A 23,258-nucleotide genomic window follows, 5' to 3' on the forward strand; every position below is an offset into this window, starting at 1 on the left:
GGTTAGTAACTGATGGGCTTCTCAAGATGGGTCACAGGTGGGCTGTAAACTGAAGGAAGGAGTGAGTTTGGGTGAGTCAGCTTTGAAATAGTTCAACCCAGCATGTGTGGTGGGTTCGTGTAAGGTTTTCAGAATGGTCTTTTGATAGTATCCCTTTAAGGAAGGGTTGTCGTATGTATGGTAGTTTCTCTTTTAAGCTTTACTAACATGTCAGAAGAATGCCAGTATTCTTGGAGATTCTGAATAAGAACTTGTAAAGGGTACATGAATTTTTGTCCTTTTTTTTCTTATTTTTTAATTTTTAAAAATTTTCAGTTCCCTAAGTAACCATAATTTCCTACTGGCATGCAAAAAAGTTTTACTGAATGTTTGACTCCTTGTTAATAGGTCACTTCTCTCTCTAAGTGGTCATTTTAGTGTTTGTCTAAACCTATCGTTAGCATTGTTTTATTTTGAAACAACTGCAAACTTACAGAAAAGTTGTAAATACAGAAGGAAGAACGTTTTGTTGCTGAACTATTTGAGAATAAGTTGTTGACGTGATGCCATTCTCCTGCAAACACAAGAACATTCTCTAACTTAACTACAAAACGACCAGCAAAATCAGAAAATTAACATTGATATATTCCTACCATCTAATTCCTAGACCCCATTCAAATTTTGCCAGTTTCAGAATCACAGTTGAATTTAGTTGCTGTCTCCTTCAATCTGTAACAGTATCACATTCTTTCCTTGACTTTCAACGATTTTGACTCTTGAAGATTACAGTTATTTTGTAGAATGTCTCTGGATTAGTCTGTGTTTCCTCGTGGTTTGGTTCAGATTATGCATCTTTGTCAGGAATGTCACAAAAGTGTTGCATGTATTCTCTCATCGCATGATTTCAGTTTGCCCCGTGGCTGGTAATGTTCGCTTAGATCACTGGATTAAGGTGGTGTCTGCCAGACTTCTTTCCTGTGAGGTTACTGTTTTTCCTTTGGTATTAATGCTTTTGTGTGGAGGCATATTAAAACTATGTAAACATCTTGTTCCTTATCAACTTTAAATTTATTCATTTAATTATATCAGAATGGACTCATGGTTTCCTGTTTTCTTCGGTGGACTATAGTCTGTCACTATCATTATTTTAGTGCTGAGATTGTCCCGGATTTGACCATCGAGACTCCCTTCATGCTGACTTCTGCCTCCTTTTGATATGTCTCCCATCACTCCTTGAGCACTTCCTCGCTTTCTAGTAGAGCGAGATGCTCCAGGCTCATCTTATCCTTCCCATGCCCTAGCCCTGGAATTAGCCATTCCTCCAAGGAGCCTTGGTTCCTTTTGGATAAGAAGGGTGTTTAGAAGCCAAGATCTGGATGCTAGATACGCTTGTCACTGGAAGTGTTACTGCTCACAGTCCCCCTCAGAAAGAGAGGGTACACATTTATGTGTACCTATACACACAGAAATGTAAAAATATAAATAAATTTTAAATCTCATATTTATATACACACATATACATTAAACACTTGCATCTTTTTTAAAGTTATATATTTTGTTGGTTTTATTTCTGTTTTTACATATTAAAAACCATGAATTCATAAAAATACTTCCAACTTCATTCCAACGCTACAAGGTTCATTCTCGTTTTCTCCCTCTCCATATTGTAGCTCCCTGCTTTGGCAGGATAAACCTGGCTTCCATTGTTCTTGATGTATTGGCTTATTTGGTCAGGTTTCCTGTGTGTGACAGCCTCTCATCTCCCCCACCATTCCTTCGCCTGCACAGGTACCTCCCTCACCCAATTTGGGCTCTGACACCTTGTTCTGAGCCTACCTTCCATGCCGGTGCTGTCTTACCCCTGTTCAGGCCCTGCCCCCCACACTAATCCATCCCCCTTCCCCTCGCCATGCTCAGGCTCCCATGCCCCCATGGAGCTGCTCCTCTGCGTGGGTGCCCTACAGCCACACTGGGATTCAGACTCCTTCTCCGTGAGTGCCCTTCTCAGAATGAATCCTTAGACTGAAGAAATATCATGAGTCCCAAGCAGAAAACATGAAATTAGATCTGTACCTGACGCACTGTGGTGAAATTGCAGAACCCCAGAAGCAGAAAGACGGAAGAAAATCTTACAGAAGATCCTACATTGACAGAAGATATGTTAATAGAGGCCAGAAGGCAAAGGAATATCTTCAAAGTTCTAAGGAGAAATAACAATCAACCTGGAATTTTATATCCAGTAAACTCGCATTTTCCACAAAATAAAGTCTGAGAGACTAAAAGATTATTGAAAAGTTCTTCTCAGGAGGAATAACATTAAGCACATAAGAAAACAGGATGTAAGCAAAAATGGAGAGCAAAGTAGTTGGAAAACTGACAGATGAATCTAAGAAACAGACACTATATAAAACAATAGTAATGATGGGGGTTCTGAAAAATAAAGTGGAGATAATTCCTTTTTAGTTGTGATTGATACAGTCCAAGATCCTTATTATTGCTCAGCCGTAGGGTGGAGAGATTAACTTTACACTCTAAGCCAAGTCAGAATGTCTCAGAATGTAAAGGGCAAACAAGCACTAAAAGAATAGAGAAACTGCATACTTCCAACATAATAGAGAGAGGGTAAAGGAGTGAAAAAACCAATTAGTTATGTTATTAGAAGACAAGAAAGAGAAGAGAAGCAAGGGAAAATCAGGATAAGTAAAGCACGTAATAAGATGGCAGATATCCAAATTTATCTGAGGTAACAATAAATGTAAACAGATTAAACTCAGTAGTGAAAAGGACAGAAATTGGAATTGATAACAACATAGCCTGAGGGTTTACTACCCGTGTGTAGGCTCCCATTGAAAGCACCGCCCGAAGCTCTACAGAGCAAAATTTAACACGGAGAGAAGGAATAAGAATGCAGAAGAAATGTTGAACAAGGAAATGGGTAAAATATAACCATAAAAAAATAAATAAAACTCAATCATTTAAAACCGTGGTTTGTATACTGCCTAATGTGGAGTTCTGTGGAATGTGTGACACAAGCAGGTACACTCCTTGGTTAGATAATTGTTTTGCTTTGAAGCTTGTCCTTAGGTTCATTAGTTTTCTACCCTGTGGTGCATCATGATTTTTTATAGAACCTCACACTGAGCGCCAAGCTTTCATGATTTCTTTTTGCTTCTCTGTACCAGAAAAAAAAAAATCAAACTGCTATATACTGGCTCTTTTTTGAGCCTTGTCTCTAGATTTATGTTGTAAAGCTGCCTGACAAAACTTGGATTTTGTAGCACACACTCGGCAGTTAGCTTAATTAATACTTCAGTCTCTCTCAGGTACTACGTGAATCATCGCTGTTAAAATAAGTTTTTCTTTTTGATCTGGACATTCCAAGAAGAGTAGGTATGAACTAGTGGTTTGAACATCAGGTTTGAACATGATTCAAACAGAAAAGAAACAGAAGTGAAGCATGCAGCACTTGGCTAGTAACCAGCAGTAACTTTCACATATTGAATGTGGTGTCTCAGCTTTCTTCCTCCCAGCCAGGCCACGTTTATATCCCTTCTGCGTACTTGGCGTTTAAGCCAGTCATTCCTTCCTTCTCTGGACTGACCTCAGCAGGACCCCTGAAATTCTTGTGTGTGTGTGGGTGTGTGTGTATTTCTTTCATTCTTCCTTCCTTCCCTTGTCTCCTTCTTTCCTTTCAACAAGGAAATGCTTTTGAGAACAATGAAGGATTACAACCCAGAGAGAAGATACTAGACTAATTTACTTGTCTCACTCTAGTCTGTTACAAAACATATTGAAATATTAGAGTATATTGGCTTAAAAATAAATTATTTACAATTAATAAATTGGTTTGAAAATCATTGTGTGCATGCAGTTTCTTAAGATCTGTTTGTAATAGAAGCACCTAATATTTTTTCCTCTAGTTCGGATCACTTGTGCCTGGAAGCCTTCTTTTACGTGGGTTTCAGAAGTGCGGAGCTGGTATTAACAGCTACTGTTTCTGTCTTCGCAGAACCCCTTCCTTTCTCTTCATCTGAAACAGAGCCCACTGCGCCCCACAGGTGTGGGCACAGCACGTGATAACCTGAGCCAGGTGCAGTTCCAACCATGTCCCTTTCCCACGTGGTGACAGCACAGTGAAGAGTGGGGGCTCCTAACTGCTTGACTGTGCTCGGTTATTAGCTGTGCGACTTTAGACAGATTAATCTCCCTGTGTTCAGTATTCTAATAATTAAAATATGGGAAATAACCCGCACATGGATGTTTGTAGCAGCTTTACTCATAATTGCCGAAGCTTGGATGCATCCAAGGTGTCCTTCGGTAAGTTAGTGATAGATAAATTGTGGTACACATCCAGACAATGGAATATTGTTCCACCCTAAAAAGAAATGAGCAGTATAGACAACAATATTGTATTATAATAATCCAACTTGCTAAGAGACTAGATCTTTTTTTTTTTATAATTTTATTTATTTATTTTTCCCCCAAAGCCCCAGTAGATAGTTGTATGTCATAGCTGCACATTCTTCTAGTTGCTGTATGTGGGACGTGGCCTCAGCATGGCCAGAGAAGCGGTGCGTCGGTGCACGCCCGGGATCCGAACCCCGGCCGCCAGTAGCGGAGCGCGCGCACTTAACTGCTAAGCCACGGGGCCGGCCCAAGAGACTAGATCTTAATTATTCCCACCACAAAAAAAGAAATAATTATGTGATGCGCTAGAGAGGCTGTGGCTACAATGGTGATCATATTACAATATATAAATGTATCAAATGAACATGTTGTGCACCTTAAATTGATACAATGTTATATATATGTGAAATATATTTCAATAAAAAAATTAAAAGAAATGAGATATTAAGCCATGAAAAGATGTGGAACAACATAAATGCATATTACTAAGTGAAAGAAGCCAATCTGAAAAGGCCACACATACTGTATAATTCCAAGTGTATGACATTCTGGAAAAGGCAAAACTATGGAAACAGTAAAAGGGTCAGTGGTTGCCGGGGGTTAGAGGAGAGAGAGGGGTGAATTGGGGCACAGTGGATTTTTAGGGCAGTGAAACTGTTCTGTATGTTAGCACAATGGTGGATACAAGTCATTATACATGTGTCCAAACCCATAGAAAGTACACCACCAAGAGTGAACCCTAATGTCAACTGTGGACTTTGGTTGCTAGTGATGTGTCAGTGTAGGTTCATGGACTGTAGCAGATGTACCATCTGGTGCAGGTACATTGGGGGAGGGGCAGGGAGTGTATGAGAACTCTCTGTACTCTCTGCTCAATATTGCTATTGTAAAACTGATCTAAAAAAATGAAGTCTATTAAGGGCCAGCCCTGGTGGTCTAGTGGTTATGTTCAGCACTCTCTACTTTAGCAGTCTGGGTTTGGATCCCAGGCGCAGACCTATACCTCTTGTCAGTGGCCATGCTGTGGCGGTGGCCCACATACAAAATAGAGGAAGACTGGCAACAGATGTTAGCTCCAGACGAATCTTCCTCAGCAAAAAAAAGTAAAAATAAAAAAAAGTCTATTACAAAAAAGAAGTGGGGGAGGGGCATGCTGGATCAGCCCCCAGGCTGTTGTTTACCAACTCAAGTTCTCTAGTTACTTCCTGTTATATCAGTGCTGAGCTATTTTCTTGTTAAATTAGGTGATAAATAAATACATTTAAAAAAGAGGGGAAGTAATAGTATGTGCCTCATATGGTTGCTATAAAGATTCAGTAAGATACTGCATATAAAACATTTAGCTATATAAAGAGGGGGAGAAGCACATTTAGACGGGGAACTGCATGTGCTATGCCCTGAGATCCGAGAAACTTGTCAAGTTCTAGGAATTGAGGGATGACCAGTTAGGATCAGAGTACCGTGAGCAAGGAAGAGAGGGGAATGGGACGAGATGGGTGAGACAAGCAGTGTCTACGTCATGTAGTGTCTCATTGGCCACAGTAAGCTTTTCTTCTGTTGAGGTGTAAAGGCGAGCAGAGGAATGGGGTGATTCTATTCACATTTGAAGATCACTTTTGCTGCATTGAGGAGGATGGCAAGGAGGAGAGCAAGGGTGGAAGTGAGTGAACGAGTTTGGAAACTACTCCAATCAGTATGGTGGCCCAGGCCAGAGCACGGACAGTAAACGTGGAGAGAAGAGGGTAGACTATGCAGGTAGAAGGGATGGGCTGATGGAATTGATGGGGCCAAGAATGACTCCTGGGCTTGACTTGAGCAGCTAGGGAGATGGTGGCTCAGTTATTGCGGGGGGGAGGTGGAACCAGAGGAAGAGGTTTCAGGGGAAAAATCAAGAGTTTTGTTGTGGATAAATTCCGTTTCAGATGTACATGATTGTGTGAGGGGAGATGTTAGTCAAGCATTTGGATGTCCTGGTCTGGACCTCAGGAGAGGTCTGGCTAGAGAGTTGAGGGGCTGAGATAGAAGCCTGAGGATAGCATGTTGCGAGTGAACCAGTGTAAACACAAGGACCGGTTTGAGTGAGGAAAGTGTACGAGTGGGCCAGTAGCTGGAGGGATATGTGGTGAATGGAGGGGTTGGAACTTTTTAAAGATGAGAGGTATTGGAGCATATTTGCCTACCGCTGTCTTGAACCTGTAGAGTACGAGAGGTAGTGATATATGAGAGGGAGTTAGGATTTTGAGAAAGCTTGAGGTATGTAAGACAGAGAGCACCTGAGGAGGGATGGGCCTCTGAGGAGGCAGGTGACTTGACTGCAGTAGGAGCGAAGCAGTGGCGAGTTCTGTAGGTTTCATGGTGGGGAGATGAGAGTGGTAAGAGTACGAGTTGGTGTGTGAGGTAGGTGCACTGGCAGGGCTTTCCAGGCAGGGATGGGCATAAGAGCAAGGACAAGGAAGCGTGCTGCAGTGTGCCGTATTCAGGAAAGTGCCCACATTCTGCCTACCTGAGATAGAGGGTTGGGGGGGGGGGCTGGTGATGATAACGTGAGGCTGGAGAAGTGGACAAGAATCAGCTCGTGGAAAGTTTTCTTTGGAATTGTTTCTCTTTGCAATAAAGAACAAACAGAAGTTTTTAAATCTAGAAATAGGTTTATGTGATTTTAGAAGATTGGGGTGGATCTGGAGTGGATTGGTGGTAGAAGCCAGTTAGGAAGCTGTCCCAGTGATCTGGGTGAGATGATGAGGCTCTCAATGAGGGCGGTGGAGAGGGAGGGGGAGGGGGAGGGCAGAGGATGGATTTGAGAGCTCCGTAGGAAGTAGAACCAGTAGGCCTTCGTGACAGGTCACTTGTACCTACTGGTCTACCAGTTGATTTTATGAAATATTAGTTGTTTAGGATGACTCCCCGGCCTCTAGTTCTAAAGGCTGGTAATGGGTGGTGGGAGTTCATCAGGATAAGGAATAAAGGAGAGGATCAAGTCTATGGAGGAAGAGGAAAGAGCTCTGGTCAGGAGGTGTTGAGCCTCAGGTACCTGTGGGCTCAATGAAGACATCCGGTAAGCCTGTCTGGGGGTGAGCCTCCACTGGGAAGCTTGTTGCTCCAGAGATGCCCCAATGTGTCAGTTATTGTTTGATTCTGAACCTTATGAAGATTTGCTTGTTTGGGTTCAGACTACTACTAATCTGGGGTTGTACTGAGTAAAACAACAAGAAGCAAAGAAATATTCCCCAAAGAAGTTGGATAATACATTATCAGGATCCTAAAACTGTTACTAACTTATGATCCAGTCATTCTGCAGTCTACCCTAAAGAAAAAAAAATGCAAAGATTTACGTGCAAAGATGTTTAGAATCAGTTTAGCCGTAATGGTGAAAAATTGAATACAATACCTAGAAAATAAACGGGAAGGTATACATCAGTGTTAACTGTGAGAATTCTAGATGGTGGCATTATTAGTGACTTTTATTGTCTTCTTTTTGTGAGGCTGTGATTTATAGATTTTCTAAAATGAGCATGCATTCTTTCTGACAAGGAAAAATGTAGAAAGAGTGTATGAAACAGAAATGTCCAACAATAGGTAAATAGTAAATTCTGTTATGTCCATAGGATAAGTGGTTATGGAGCTATTTAATTGTTTTTTTTTGTGTGAGGAAGATCAGCCCTGAGCTAACATCCATGCTAATCCTCCTCTTTTTGCTGAGGAAGACCAGCTCTGAGCTAACATCTATTGCCAGTCCTCCTCCTTTTTTTTCCCCAGTAGATAGTTGTATGTAATAGCTGCACATCCTTCCAGTTGCTGTATGTGGGACGCTGCCGCAGCATGGCCGGAGAAGCGGTACGTCATTGCGCACCTGGGATCCGAACCCGGGCTGCCAGTAGTGGAGCGCACGCACTTAACTGCTAAGCCACGGGGCCAGCCCCCTAATTGTTTTCTTTATGAAAAGTTATTAATGAGGTAGGTAGACACTTGTAGAGTATTGATGATCAGCTCTCCATGGACTATATGATTATATGAGCATACAGGAATCCCCCCTTGTCTGCAGTTTCCCTTTTTGAGGTCAGTTACCTGCAGTCAACCGAGGTCCAAAAATATGAAATGGGAAATTCCAGAAGTAAACCATTCATAAGTTTTAAATTCTGCATCATTCTGAGTGGCATGATCAAATCTTGCACCATCCACCCAGGGAGTGACTCATCCCTTTGTCCAGCGGATCCACGCTGTATCCACTACCTGCCCGTTAGTCACTTGGTAGCCGTCTTGGTTATCAGATTGACTGTCTGGTATTGCAGTACTTGTGTTCAAGGAACCCTTATTTTACTTAATAATGGCCCCAAAGCACAAGAGTAGTGATGCTGGCAATTCGGATACGCCAAAGAGAAGCCGTCAAGTGCTTCCTTTAAGTGAAAAGGTGAAAGTTCTCAACTTAATAAAGAGAGGGAAAAAATTGTATGCTGAGGTTGCTAAGATCTACAGTAACTGTTAGTACAGTATATTGTTATAATTATTCTATTTTATTATTAGTTATTGTTGTTAATCTCTTACTGCGCCTAATTTATAAGTTAAACTTTATCACAGACCTGTATGTATAGGAAAACACGTAGTATATAGAGTCCAGCACTGGCCGTGGTTTCAGGCATCTGCTGGCTGGGGGGTGGGCGGGGTCCTGCACAGATGCATAGAAAGGCTGGCAAAGACGTCCGGGGTCGATGGGATTGTGGGTGCTTGTTTTCTCTGTTTACCAAGTTTCCACAGTGACTTGTATTACATTTCTTTTTCTCATTTTTTTTTTTTAAGTTTTCTGGTGTCTATAGGCTTTTTGTTTCTTTTTTTCTACTTTCCTTGAAAAAGTTTGTTCTTTTTTCTTTTTTTACCACTGTAGAAACTAGATTGAGTGGTTTCCTTTAAGTGTTTAACATACACAGATACTTAGTTATAACTTTTCCAACAGTCTTAAGTCTTTTGTTATCTTTGCCCTCCTCCTGAACATGACAAGGATCTTCACTTGTTCTAAGAACCCACTGAATATAACATACCAAGTCTTGTTTAGCATTCTCTACTCATTTTAACGCAAAAAATGATTTGAAATTTCTTACAATGAGTAGTTTATTTACCAGCATATTTTACAGCTTCAGTGTTTGCATTCGTTTCTGAGGGCTTCCATAACAAAGCACCACAGGGTGGGTGGCTGAACCAGCACATTTATCTTCTCACAGTTCTGGAAGCCAGAAGGCCGAGGTAGAGCTGTTGTCAGGGTTGGTTTCTTGTGAGGCCTCTCTCCTTGGCTTGTAGATGGCCATCTTCTCATTGTCTCCTCACACGGTCACTTCTCTACACGTGCTCTGTCTGTGTCCAAATCTCCTCTTCCTATAAGGACATCGGTCAGATTGGATTAGGGCCCACGCTCATGACCTCATTTTAACTTAATTACCTCTTTAAAATACAGTTATATTCTGAGTTACTAGGGGTTAGGACTTCAACATATAAATTGGTGGGGACACAGTTCAGCCCATAACAGGGTTCTCTTGCATTCTACTTCTGTCTGGGTTTAGTTCGCTTCTTCCTGAATAAGTTTCTTAGCAAAGAGCTGTGGGAAACTAGGATATCTGTATATCTGAAAATCTCTTCATTTCCTTCCACCTAAAGTAATTTTCGTGAGTATACTGTTCTAGGTTGATCGTTATTTTCCCTTAGCACCTCCCTTCATTTAACATGTATGTCCTGAGCCTCTGCATTGTGTGGCAGGTGCTGGGGACACAGCAGTGAGCCAGACGGAGTGGCTCCCTGCTCCCCATGAGTACGCACGGTAGCAGGAGGAAAGCAGTAACGTTTGTACGGGTTGTGTGAACGGACGTTTTTGTTTCTGTAGAGTGAACAACTGGGATTGGGATTGCTGGGTCACGTGGAAGTGTTCATTTAACTTCGTAAGACCCTGCCAGACGTTTTCCAGATTGGTTGTACCATTTTACATTCTTGCCAGCAATGTACGGAGAATTAATTGCTTTCTGTATTCTTAAAGTTGCTGTATTTTTCTGTGCTGTACCTGGTGAAATGTTGTCTAATTCATTAGTTTTCTTTTCTGTTGACTTCATCCAGTCTAGAATTTATCTAGTCCATTAGGCTGGGTTTTTTACATGTACATAGGTTTTTTTCATTTCCAGGAATCCTAATTTGCTTACAGTAACTGATGTTTGTTTTGTTTCTACCAGTTTTAGTATCAGAATTTCTTGTTCATTTCCTGGAAGCCAATTCTCCCTTTTATCTCTTTGAAGACCCTAAGTGTAATTTATGTTACAGTCAGTTTTGATGACTCTCTTATTTTTATTTTCCCTAAGTGGAATTAATCTTCAAAATAAATTGTTTGTTTCCTTGTTAGCATTTCATTTCTCATATGTTAGATTTTTGGATTGCAGACTGTAAGTAGGAGTTTATCTTTCATTCTGTCCTCACCTCTTTCTGTAGTTTTCTTTTGCCTCCAGCTGGGCTCTTGTGGCCCAAACCCAGAATCGGTTCTTAAATTGCCACCTTAAGGTCCCTGTCCTGGGATGTTGCAGTGATACTGGAGATAACCACAGGTCAAGTCGTCAGATCACCGGAAGGTGTGGCTTGATCGTGCCACAGCTACTCCTAGTCTCTCCTACCCCCGAAGAGTCAAACTCTCAGTTAACTGCTTCTGTTCTGGACTACTAAAAGATAATTTTCAGGAAAAGGTAAAAGCACCGCTCTTATACACTTATGAGAATGAACACGTTAAAGAATTTATTTTACTCTCATGATATTAAGGTGCCAGGCAGATGTTATATCCAGTTAAAAGGAAAAATTGAAACAGCACAAATTTATATGGAGAAAAGAGTGTTAAGATGAATTGCAAATAGAGATAAAACTGGTATTTCCACAGTGGTGGGAAAGTTGATTAGATCATGACCAGATTGGACAGAATTTACGTACCTATCAGTTACCTACAGTTTATAGTAGTTGCAAAATGGCTCCAAACCAATGAACAGGGCGGGAATGTGGTAACTTGAAAAGTGTGCTGTAGGCCATGCATAACTTGCCGTTGAACACTTTTCTGCAGGAGCCAGGACCTGGCTGACTCGCCACTGAGCCTTGCCTATCACATTGTGTTTCTCTTTTGTTTTTGCCACAAGGAGATACATGTGTTGCTGTTGAACATGGAGCAGAGGGGTCCCTTAAGTGTGAATGAACTTACACCACCATCTTGAATAGAAATTGCATCTTTGTTTCATTAATCATAATACAGATATTAAATCTAAAATATGACATAGCTCTAGGAGCAGCCTGATCTTGTTGATTGGCCCCACCGTGTGATAATTACACATCTCCACATCTCCTTTCCACTAACGCCCACTTCCCTTTTGCTTTGAAGCTCAAACAGGTCTTTTCCATATTAATGATATTTTCCCTCTTCTAACTATAGCCTGGGCTCCTCTTTTTTTCCTGCCAAACTTGGCCTCTTCTTTTTCTCAAAACCCTTGTCTTCCTGAATGCTCTGCCTGTCTGAGATCACCGTAGCTGACGTATCTTGAGGCTGGGATTCCAGCTTGGTTCTGACTGCAAAGTGTGTGCTCTTTCCAGTGGACCAGCATGACCCTCGGGGAGACTTCAGCAGGAAATGGCATTTGAGCTGGACCTTGAGGGGGTGACAGGATTTGTTGGGCAGAAGTGGGTAAAGAGGGCACTTCAATGATAAGTCGATGACACACGGCTCGTAGCGCGCGCTGGGCTCACAAACCGTTCCTCATACTTGACTAGTGCTTTCTTTCCTTTAGTCCTTCTGTCAGTGCTGCGGGGTAGATGTTGTTACCCCGCCTAACCCTCGAGAAGCTGGAAGCACCGATGGTCAGTCCTGTGACTTCTCTGTGGTCTCCCAGCTGTTAAGTGGCTGAATTGAGTTTAGAACCCCAGTCTTTTCAACTTTAGGGTCACTGTTGTACTGTATATGGCCTGTTGAAGGCTATGGGGTTTTAAGCAGGTTGTGAAGTCATTAAAATTGTATTTAGGAAAAATATGTGAAAAAAGAGAAGCCTGTGTTATCTTTTGAGCTGATACTAAGTATCATTTGAAGGCATTAACCCATGACCCAGCACTGAAATTTGGAATTCAAAATGATTCTGTGCAGAAATTTGGCATAGTGCCCTGAAAGCCGTGGAGGATCCGCTAGAGCCCAGCGGCTCCTCAAGAGCGGTCCTCACCCCTGTAACTTCAGTATAACCTGGGGCTTCTTAAAAACGCGGGTTCTCACAACCCTATCTCAGACCTACTGGATCAAAAATCTCTGGGGGTGGAGTCCAGGAATCGGTGTTTTTAATGAGCCCGATCTGTTTAACAATAGCTAATATTGTACTGTCCAGGTGATTCTCAGAGGTGCAAAAGCTTGAGAAAGCTCTGATACTTTTCTCTGGCCACTCTGCCTTCTTTCTGCATGTCTTGGTTGTCAAGTGGTTGCCTCTAAAATGATTTCCTCAATGGTACACCAGAAACTTCATTCGTACATTAAGTGACAAGTACTTTACGATCAGGAATTGTCATCACTGGCATCGAGGAACCTGACTTATAAACTGTGTTTAGTGTTATATAGACTCTAGCATAAAATTTAACTTGTCTGTAAAGGTGGTAATATATAGAAAAAAGTCTGGAAGGATACACACCAAACCACTGTTAAAGAAAAACTTACTCAGGACCCCTGTTAAAGAACGGTGAGGTGGGCTTCATTGAGGGGACTGCTGCAGTCGGGTTTTGCAGTAGGAGAGAGAGATTGAGCTCAACTCCAGATACAACAGGAAAATTGGGGATTTACATCCAAAGAGCAGAGTGGGGGGATCGGTGGATGGAAAATTATAAGAGAGCAGGGTAATTCTTTGCTAAACTGACCTAACAGGATTCTTGCTGAAAGCAGATTAGTGTGATCAGATAATACCTGGGGGATGGTGGAGGATGAGGAATTTGATCAGATATCGAGGGTAGAGGATTCTAGCTAAACCAATCTGGTAGGATTTTTGCTAAAACCTGGACTCTTGGAGGACATGCTCAAGGATGGGGCTTACTCAGGCCTAGAGGAGCCTGACAGAAGTTTGGTCAAGGAGAGAGTCTTCGTCACCACTAACAGTGAGTCCCTCTGGGAAACACTGTGGGACTGTGGAGAAATAAAGGGAGGGGCTTTAACTTTTACCCCCTACAATTTTATGTTTGACTTTTATACATGGGGAATCATTTATATCATTATATATTTTAAAAGAAGTATTTTGGTGGAGAATTAATTCTGACATGTTTTTAAGTGGATACATTTTTCTCAGTTTTGTATACCTTCACTAAAAGTAATAGACAGTATTGTAATATCCATTATCCAAGCTTGGAGAACTTTTACTACATATACTTATTTATTGAGAGTTGCATCTATTTAAAGAAATAATCAGCTTTTTTCCCTCTCATGTTAGTAGTGAGTTATATTTTTAGAAATAAAATTCAACTTAACAACAGCCTTAAATTAATGTGACGATATTTTGTTGAAACAAATTGCCTATGTTGTGTTTAATGTTAGAAATATGTATTTGAATATTTTGTTTCACTTATAGATGAGATTGTTTTGTTTTTGAGCAAGATGGAGCACCATTTGAGACAATGTCACTATTTGTATTATTTTTTTGTAGCAGTGAACGCATTTTTAACTGATTTATTATTTTAATAGTGCACCCTCACAAAAATGAAAACCTGAGAAATACAATTTATAAAAGAGTTCTTCATTGCATAATTATTGGGAAACTTATTGTTAATAAACTTTTACAAGGTGATGCATTAAAAAAACTGGATCAATATGAAACAGCTGCCGTGTTGTGACTATGGCACTAATTCCTCTGGCACAAGATCTTTTGAGTTCCAAATACCATGAACCAGTTCTTCAGTGCCCTTTCTTTCTACCACTGCGGTATCTTTGTTTGCACAGTGCACCATGATGTCATTGGGCCTTTGTTAAGCACCAATACAAGTGTAAACACAAACACCAATGCAAACTCTAAAAACATGTTCTGTAGTAAGGTAGCCACTCAGATGTTCTAGACCCAGCAGCGCTGTCCCGATAGAACTTTCTGTGCTGATGGAAATGTTCTATTTCTGTGCTGGCCCATAAGGTAGCCACTAGGCACACAGAGCTATTGAGTGCTTGAAATGTGGCAAAGGTGACTGTGGGAGACTGAATTTGTAGTGTTATTTAATTTTAATGAGTTTAAATTTAAATGAAGGGATGGAAAAAGATATTCCATGCAAATGGAAACCAAAAGAAAGCTGGAATAGCTATACTTGTATGAGACAAAGTAGACTTTAAAACAAAGACTGTAATAAGAGACAAAGGTGAACGTTACATAATGATAAAGGGGTTAATCCAACAAAAGGATATAACATTTCTAAATATTTATGCAACCAACATAGGAACACCTGACTATATAAAGCAAATATTAGCAGACCTAGAGGGAGAGGCAGGAATACAATAATAATAGGGGACTTGAATACTGCACTTATGTCAATGGATAGATCATCCAGACAGAAAATCAATAAGGAAACATTGGCCTTAAACAATGTATTAGACCAGATGGACTTAACAGATATTTATAAAATATTCCATCCAGAACAACAGAATACACATTCTTCTCAAGTGCACATGGGACATTCTCTAGGAAGGATGATATGTTAGGCCGAAAAAGAAGTCTTAATAAATTTGAGAGGATTGAAGTCATATCAAGCATCTTGTCTGACCACTATGATATAAAACTTGAAATTAATTATGTGAAGAAAACTGGAAAATTAACAAATATGTGGAGATTAAACAACGTGCTACTGAACAACCAATGGGTCAAAGAAGAAATCAAAAATACTTTGAGACAAAGAAAATGGAAATATACATACCAAAATTTGTTGGATGTAGCAAAAGCAGTTCTAAGAGGGAACTTCATAGCAACAAATGCCTACCTTAAGAAACAAGAGGGGCCAGCCTGGTGGCGCAAGTGGTTAAGTGCGCGCGCTCCGCTGTGGTGGCCCAGGGTTCGCTGCTTCAGATCCTGGGCACGCACCGACACACCGCTTGGCAGGCCATGCTGTGGTGGCATCCATATAAAATAGAGGAAGATGGGCATGGATGTTAGCCCAGGGCCAGTCTTCCTCAGCAAAAAAAGAGGAGGATTGGCAGATGTTAGCACAGGCCTGATCTTCCTCACAAAAAAAGAAAAAAAAAAACAAGAAAAGTCTCAAACAACCTAACTTTACACCTCAAGGAACTAGAAAATGAAGAACAAATGAAGTCCAAAAAATACCAGAAGGAAGGAAATAACAAAGATTAAAGCAGAAATAAATGAAATAGATACTAAAAAGACAATAGAGAAGATCAATGAAACTAAGAGCTGGTTCTTTGAAAAAATAAAATTGACAAGCCTTTAGCTAGACTCACCAAGAAAAAAGAGAGAGGACTTAAATAAAATCAGAAATGAAAGAGCAAATGTTATAACTCATACCACAGAAATACGAAGGATCATAAAGAGACTACGATGAACAATTGTACACCAACAAATTGGACAACCTAGAAGAAATGGATAAATTCCTAGAAACATGAGATTGTGATGATTCATCATGAATCATGATGAAATAGAAAATCTGAACATAGCAATTGCTAGTAAGGAGATGGAGTCAGTAATCAAAAACTTCCCAACAAACAAAAGTCCGGGACAAGACAGCTTCACTGGTGGATTCTACCAAACTTTCAAAGAAGAATTAATATCAATCCTTCTCAAACCCTTCCAAAAAATAAAAGAGGAGGGAACTCTTCCAAACTCATTTTATGAGGCTAGCATTACCCTGATATCAAAACCAGCCAAGGACGCCACAAGAAAAGAAAATTACAGGCCAATATCCCTGATGAACATAGGTGCAAAAATCTTCAACAAAAGATTAGCAAACCAAATTCAACAATACATTAAAAGGGTCATACACCATGATCAAGTGGGATTTATTCCAGGGATGCAGGGATGGTTCAACATGTGCAAATCAGTCAGTCAGTGTGATACACCACATTAAGAAAATGAAGCATAAAAATCATATGATCATCTCAGTATGCAGAAAAAACATTTGACAGAATTCAATATCCATTTATGATAAAAACTCTCAAGAAAGTGTGTATAGAGAAGATGTACCTCAACGTAATAAAGGCCGTATGTGACAAGCCCGCATCTAACATCATACTCAAGGTGAAAAGCTGAAAGCCTTTCCTCTAAGATCAGGAACAAGACAAGGATGTCCACTGTTACCGCTTTTGTTCAATATAGTGTTGGAAGTTCTAGCTAGAGCAATTAGGCAAGAAAAAGAAATAAAAGGCATCCAAATTGGAAAGGAAGAAGTATTACTGTCACTATTTCCAGATGACATGATATTATATATTGAAAACCCTAAAGAGTCCATCAAAAAAGTGTTCGAACTAATAAATTCCGTAAAGTTGCAGGATACAAAATCAATACACAAAAATCTATTATATTTCTATACACTAATAAACTATCAGAAAGAGAAATTAAGAAAACAATTCCATTTACAATTACATCAAAGAATAAAATACTTAGGAATAAATTTAACCAAGGAGGTGAAAGACCTGTATATTGACATCTACAAGACATTAATGAAAGAAATTGAAGAAGGTGCAAATAAGTGGAAAGATACTCTGTGCTCATGAATTGAAAGAATCAATATTGTTAAAAATATCCATACTACCCAAAGCAGTCTACAGAGTCAGTGCAATCGCTATCAAAATTCCAATGGCATTTGTCAAAGAAATAGAACAAATAATCCTAAAATTTGTATGGAGCCACAAAAAAACCCAAATAGCCAAAGCAATCTTGAGAAAGAAGAACAAAACTTGAGGCATCACACTCCCTGAATTCAAACTATATTATGAATCTATAGTAATTAAACAGTATGATATTGACATAAGAACAGACAGAAATCAATGAAACAGAATTGAGAACCTAGAGAGAAACTGCTGCATATATGGTCAATTAATTTGCAACAAAGGAGCCATGAATATACAATCGAGAAAGGACAGTCTCTTCAATAAATGGTGTTGGGAAAACTGGACAGCCATAGGCAAAAGAATAAAACTGGACCACTATCTTACACCATACACAAAAATTAACTCAAAATGGATTAAAGACTTGAACGTAAGACCTGAAACCATACAAGTCCTAGAATAAAACATAGGTGGTAAGCTCCTTGACGTGGGTCTTGGTGATGATTTTTTGAACGTTACACCAAAAGCAAAAGCAACAAAAGCAAAAATAAATGTGGAATTATACTAAAAAGCTTCTGGACAGCAAAGGAACACAAAAAGGCAGCCTACTGAATAGGAGAAAATATTTGCGAGTCATATATCTGATAAGGTGCTAATATCCAAAATATATAAAGAACTCATACAACTCAATAGCAAAAAAAACAATCCAGTTAAAAAATGAGCAGAAAATCTGAATAGACATTTTTCCAAAGAAGACATACAGATGGCCAATAGGTACATGAAAAGATGCTCAACATCATTAATCACCAGGAAATGCAAATCAAAACCACAATGAGATAGCACCTCACACCTGTTAGAATGGCTATTATCAGAAAGACAAGAAATAACAGGTGTTGGCGAGGATGTAGAGAAAAGAGAACCCTTGTGCGCTGTTGGTGGGAATGTAAATTGGTGCAGCCACTATGGAAGGCACTATGGAGGTTCCTCAAAAAATTAAAAATAGAACCACCATATGATTCAGCCATTCCACTTCTGGATATTTATCTGAAAAAAACAAAAACACTAACTCAAAAAAATATGTCCATCCCCATGTTTATTGCAGCATTATTTATAATAGCCAAGATATGGAAACAGCCTAAGTGCCCATTGATAGATGAATGTATAAAGAAATTATTGTGTATATATACAATGGAATATTATTTGGCCATAAAAAACAATGAAATCTTGCCATTTATGACAACATAAATGGACCTCAAGGGCGTTATGTTAAGTAAAATAAGTCAGGCAGAGAAAGACAAAGACCATATGATCTCTCATACGTGGAATCTGAAAACAAAAAAACAAGCTTATAGATACAGAGAACAGATTGGTAGTTGCCAGAGGCGAGGGTAGGAGGAATAAATGGGTGAACTGTTTTTTTTAATGTAAGTAAATTGTTTAAATAAATAACTGGCCACACGTGGCTACGGTATTGGACAACACAGACCCAGAGCAGTTTCTATCAAAGTTGAATGTGCGTGAGAACCACCTGGAGAGCTTGTTAAAGTGCAGATTCTGATCAGTAGGTCTGGGCTGGGCCTGTGTGATTCTGCATTTCTAATCAGCTCCAAGGGATGCTGATGTCCCCAAAGTATGGTCTAGGGACCACACTTTGAGAAGCAAATATCTTTAATATGCTTGTATCCACTTATTTTAGATTATCATTTAAAAGGAAAGACCAAATTTGAAAATTCTCATAGAGCTCTAGCATTTTCGGGAGTTCTCACCCCAGGTTGAGACTCCTGTCCCAGTGTCGCGGCTGCGGCATGCTGTCTTAGCAGGCAGGCTGCCAGAGAGGTTTAGTGACCGTCTCTAGGGCTTCCCCAGGATGTGTGGGACACCGAAGTTTTCATCACGCTTATCATGTAAGGTTAAAAGGAATCTCTGGGAAAGACACTTATTTCAACTTTCCTACTTTTTCTAAAAGAAAACATCATCTTTCTTTCTTACAGGGTTTGTGTGTGAAGCTGTGTGGAAACCTGAAATACCATCAACCACACCTTTATAGTACCCTGGTGCCACCTGATGGTAAGCTGTCTTAGCACTTCTTTGACTCTATGCTAATTTTTTTCCGTTCTTCCAAATAAAGTGAGAAGCATGAGTTTTGAGCAAAACAGGCTTTTCTTGCATTCCCCCAACCCCATCCCACCTTATACCTGGCTGAGTTCAGTTCCTCCCTTTTTTGCTCCCGTAATGTCTCTGATGTCATTTGGCAAACCCCCACCCCAGCCATCAGAGCGGTGATGGATGAATTAGGAGATTCTGCTTTCTTTCCCTAGCAAGACTCTAAGTGGATAGTTATAATAAAGAGTGGCACGTGCTAAAGACAATGCTATAGAATCTGTGAGCTGTAGTGTGTTGAAGGCACTCTAGGAGCGATGCAAATGGTTATAGGAATTCAGAGGCTTATGAATTCCGTGTTTAAGCATTTCTTTTAGAATTTTTGTATTTTAAAGTTATTTTTTAAAAAGTAAATTTTATCCATTCCTATATTATCATATTTTTCTTCCTTAACAGAAATAACAATTAATTACAGACATGGCCTTCCCCTGATAACCCTTACTCTGCCATCCAGAAAAGAGCGCTGTCGGTTTGTAGTGAAACCACTGTTGTCAACAGTCGGTTCATTCCTTCAGGACCTACGAAATGAGGATCAGGGCGTCAAGGCTGCGGCCATCCTCACAGCAGGTATATAGACATGCTTTCAACTGTGCCTGTGTCTCTTCTTCTCAACCTTTGTTTTGGTTCTTTACTTTTCTAGAAAGAAGTTGATTCTTCTTTAATTCATTATATAATAAATGGTTGGCCCTTACTGAGTCCTTCATTTTTATACATCAGTAATATAATAAAATTAACTCTGTTGAGTAAAAAATTAATGAAATCAGTTTAATGCAAGTTTCGGTTACTTATTCTTAGCCACAAAATTTTTTCTCTGAGAAAATTTTAACATAGTCATTAGCATGTAATTTTCAGAAAAATTTGAATAATTAGAAAATGAAATGCAGTTTCAGTGATTAAAATAGCCAGTGAATAAATAAAATACACACATAGTTCATTAAACTTAGTTATAAAGCAATTACAGCCTAGTATGTTTTTTGACAGAATTAGTTCTCAGGAAGAATAGGTATATGTTTTTTAATACCAGCAGAGGTGGTTAATCATTTAGACATTTTAAATTTAGGATATAGCTGTTATGTCTTTATGGTCTGCAATGGTCTTAGACCTACTGCCCCTAAAAGAGAATAAGGACTTGTTCACCCCAGCCCAACATATGGAGGCTACAAATATAGATAAATGAATAAATCTGCACTATTTTATTGTAGTATTACATGCTTAGAATAAACGTATTCAAACGTTAGTGATTACTGTTGCTGTTTTGAAAAGGAAATAAACATTCTTCTTCCCTGTCCAAGCTCAGAACCAATTAAGAGAAAGATATAGAAGTTGGAAAAATGGAGATTAAAGGATTTATTTACTCAACAAGTATTTCCTGAGCACCTAACATATGCCAGGCCCTGCTCTGGGTGCTGGAGGGAGATGAAGAACAGGATAAAAACTCCTGCTCCTGTGGAGCTTATGTGTAAGAGGAGAAAGGACTGAAGTATATCTCCTGTTAGATAGAAGCCTTAGGAGAACAGTAAAGCAGAGTGGGGAGGTGGGAGTGTGTGCGCTGCGGGGGGAGGTGCTCGCTAAGGTCGCGGTTGAAGGCAGACTTGGGAGAGTTCAGGGGGCTTTGTGGTTGGAGAAGAGTCTCCAGGCAGGGACCTGAGGTGGGAGCTGGCTGCACTGTAGCTGCCTGGGAGGGACTGGGCGGAGGGAGGAGGGAGGGGCAGACTGCAGAAAGCCTTGTTGTGGGTTGTTGTAAGGACTTGGGATTTAACTGGAGAGGGAGCTTTCTTCCTGGTGAAACCAGGATCAGAGAAGGTTTCAGGCCTATGGCCACAATGACCTAGTACTTCGTCCCTGAACTGGGCAGACATTCCCCCAGTCGCGGGAGCCCTGAACACCACGGCCCTCCCCACAGGCCCAGGGCCTGCCTTCCTAAGCTTCTGGGAGCCTCAGATGCAGACCCGGAGCTCTGAGGGCCCTGAGCGCAGTGTGTGCCTGGGAGTGTGTACTCAGTAAGCGTCTGTTGAATGAATGAAGTAAGAGAGGTTAACGCCAAGATTGACGTTTACCCTGCTTATTTCTATAAACAATGTGAGTAGCTTTGAAATGTAAAGCACAGAGAAAAAGACTAGAAGTCTTAGAGAAAAGGAGCTCTTTGGATGGAGGGAGTACACTTTATTGGGGTTTAAATCAATACTTGCCCAAGAATACGTGAAAAATTCAGCATGGTGTCAGCAGCTCCCTCCTGGTGTCTCACGTCAGACTTTTGCTAATCGTGTGTTAGTATAAAGGAGAATGTGGTGCTTTAGTGGAGAAGTCACACTCAGCTGATTTCTCTTTATAGTAATATTTTAAGGAGCTGGTTTGAAGTCATTTAAATGTAAATTTTTAAATGACACTTGCAAAGTCAGGTAAAACGATTGGTGTGTTGCTGATCTTTTTAAAAAGAGGCTCTGTGGGTGGAATTTGCCTGCATTTAATTTGGGCTTGAAAAGAGTGTTCTAAGCTTGTCACAGTTTTGCCCGTGGTGTGGGTTGAATTATTTGGCAATTCCTGGGAAAATGATCTCGCCCCAGCTGATGAACAGGAACCCAAACAGCCAGAGTCTGGGAGCAGACCCAGGTGCAGACTTGATTGCTGCCTTCTGGAACAAAAGAACTACAGAGAGCCAGATGGGAGGCAGCAACCAGTTCTTCCTGCTTTTACTAGCAGTGTTCCTGTCGTCACAAATATTAATGTAGTGGAAGTAGCGCTGGTCGAACGTGGCCAAGCAAATGCCAGGCCGGGGGAAAGTACACATCCTGGACTTTGTGTCACGTAATTACATGTGGGCTGTTCTGAGGGAATAACGATAAAACGAGACACCCCACCCAGCGCCAGTTTTTTGCTTATTGTTCATTGAGTTTGCCTTCTTAACACCTGGGTTACGATAAAGTTTACTTCAAAAATGTAACAACAAAAACTAGGCCAAATGAGAAGCTGTGCGAAGCACACGGAGGTTAAAATTTTCCAGATTTTTTTCTGAAATGTTCCTAGGATATTTGAAATTACTATTAGAATCTCTCCTACCTCTCTCCACCTCCACAAAATAAACCACACAAATGCAGATTTACTCCTTCGGCTTCATTATGTCATTACTGTCCCTGCCACCACCACCCCCTCAAATTTTGCCTCTTTTCCTCCTTCCCAAGCTAGAAAGGCAGGGAGGCCTGCGTGGTGGTGGTTTCTGGTGTTTGGCCACCAAGTTTTTAACTAATGCAAATCAGTAACCTTTAGTCATTAAAAATAAGAGAAAGGCAGGCTTTTAAAAATGTTACGACCTGTGTGCCTACACGTACCCGGTCAGAGGCTTGGCTGTAAGCAGCAGAAGCGGACTCTGGTAAGCAGAGGAGTGTGTCAGCAGGCTCTGAGATTGGAATTGACACAAAGCCAGGCTCAGAAGGGGGCTGGAACCAAGGCAGGGCACGAGCGAAGACCAGGCTAGCCCAGGATTGGCCTGCTGCCGACACCCCCACCCTCCACCTCCACCTCTCTAGCTGTGCTGTGAGGAGACCTCCCCGCCCAGTCTTTGCATGGCCCTCTGCAGACACGGCCTCATGAGGGACGTGAGTCTGGATCCCGGTCCAGCTGACAGAGGGTGAGAGAGGGAGCGCCTACCTGCTGGGCTTCGTCTAGTGCAGTGGAAGGTGGAGCAGCAAGGGAGGCGTCCTCCCCGTGGGAATGGCCTTGGGTAGTGGGGAGCTCCCCAAAAGGCAGACAGCCACTACAGTCATGTACCGCGTAACAACGTTTCGGTCCATGACAGACCGCATATACGACGGTGATCCCATGAGGTTAGTACCGTATGGCCTAGGTATGTAGTAGGCTGTACCACCTAGAATTGTGTAGGTACATTCTGCGATGTTCGCACAACAATCATGGTGCGTAACAATGCATGTATCAGAACATA

The 23,258-nt window shown here is 40.8% G+C and overlaps 1 protein-coding gene across 1 annotated transcript in view; it reads left to right on the top strand.

Annotated features, from left to right (window-relative positions):
• MCUB (mitochondrial calcium uniporter dominant negative subunit beta) overlaps nucleotides 1-23,258 on the top strand; it is a 104,025-nt gene that overhangs the window by 65,033 nt on the left and 15,734 nt on the right. The window contains exons 3-4 of the mRNA XM_058550628.1: nucleotides 19,153-19,228; nucleotides 19,718-19,888. Coding sequence (XP_058406611.1) covers nucleotides 19,153-19,228; nucleotides 19,718-19,888 — 247 coding nt within the window. The remainder of the gene's footprint in view (nucleotides 1-19,152; nucleotides 19,229-19,717; nucleotides 19,889-23,258) is intronic.

The sequence above is a fragment of the Diceros bicornis genome, chromosome 11, assembly GCF_020826845.1.
Source record: "Diceros bicornis minor isolate mBicDic1 chromosome 11, mDicBic1.mat.cur, whole genome shotgun sequence".
Lineage (NCBI taxonomy): Eukaryota > Metazoa > Chordata > Mammalia > Perissodactyla > Rhinocerotidae > Diceros > Diceros bicornis.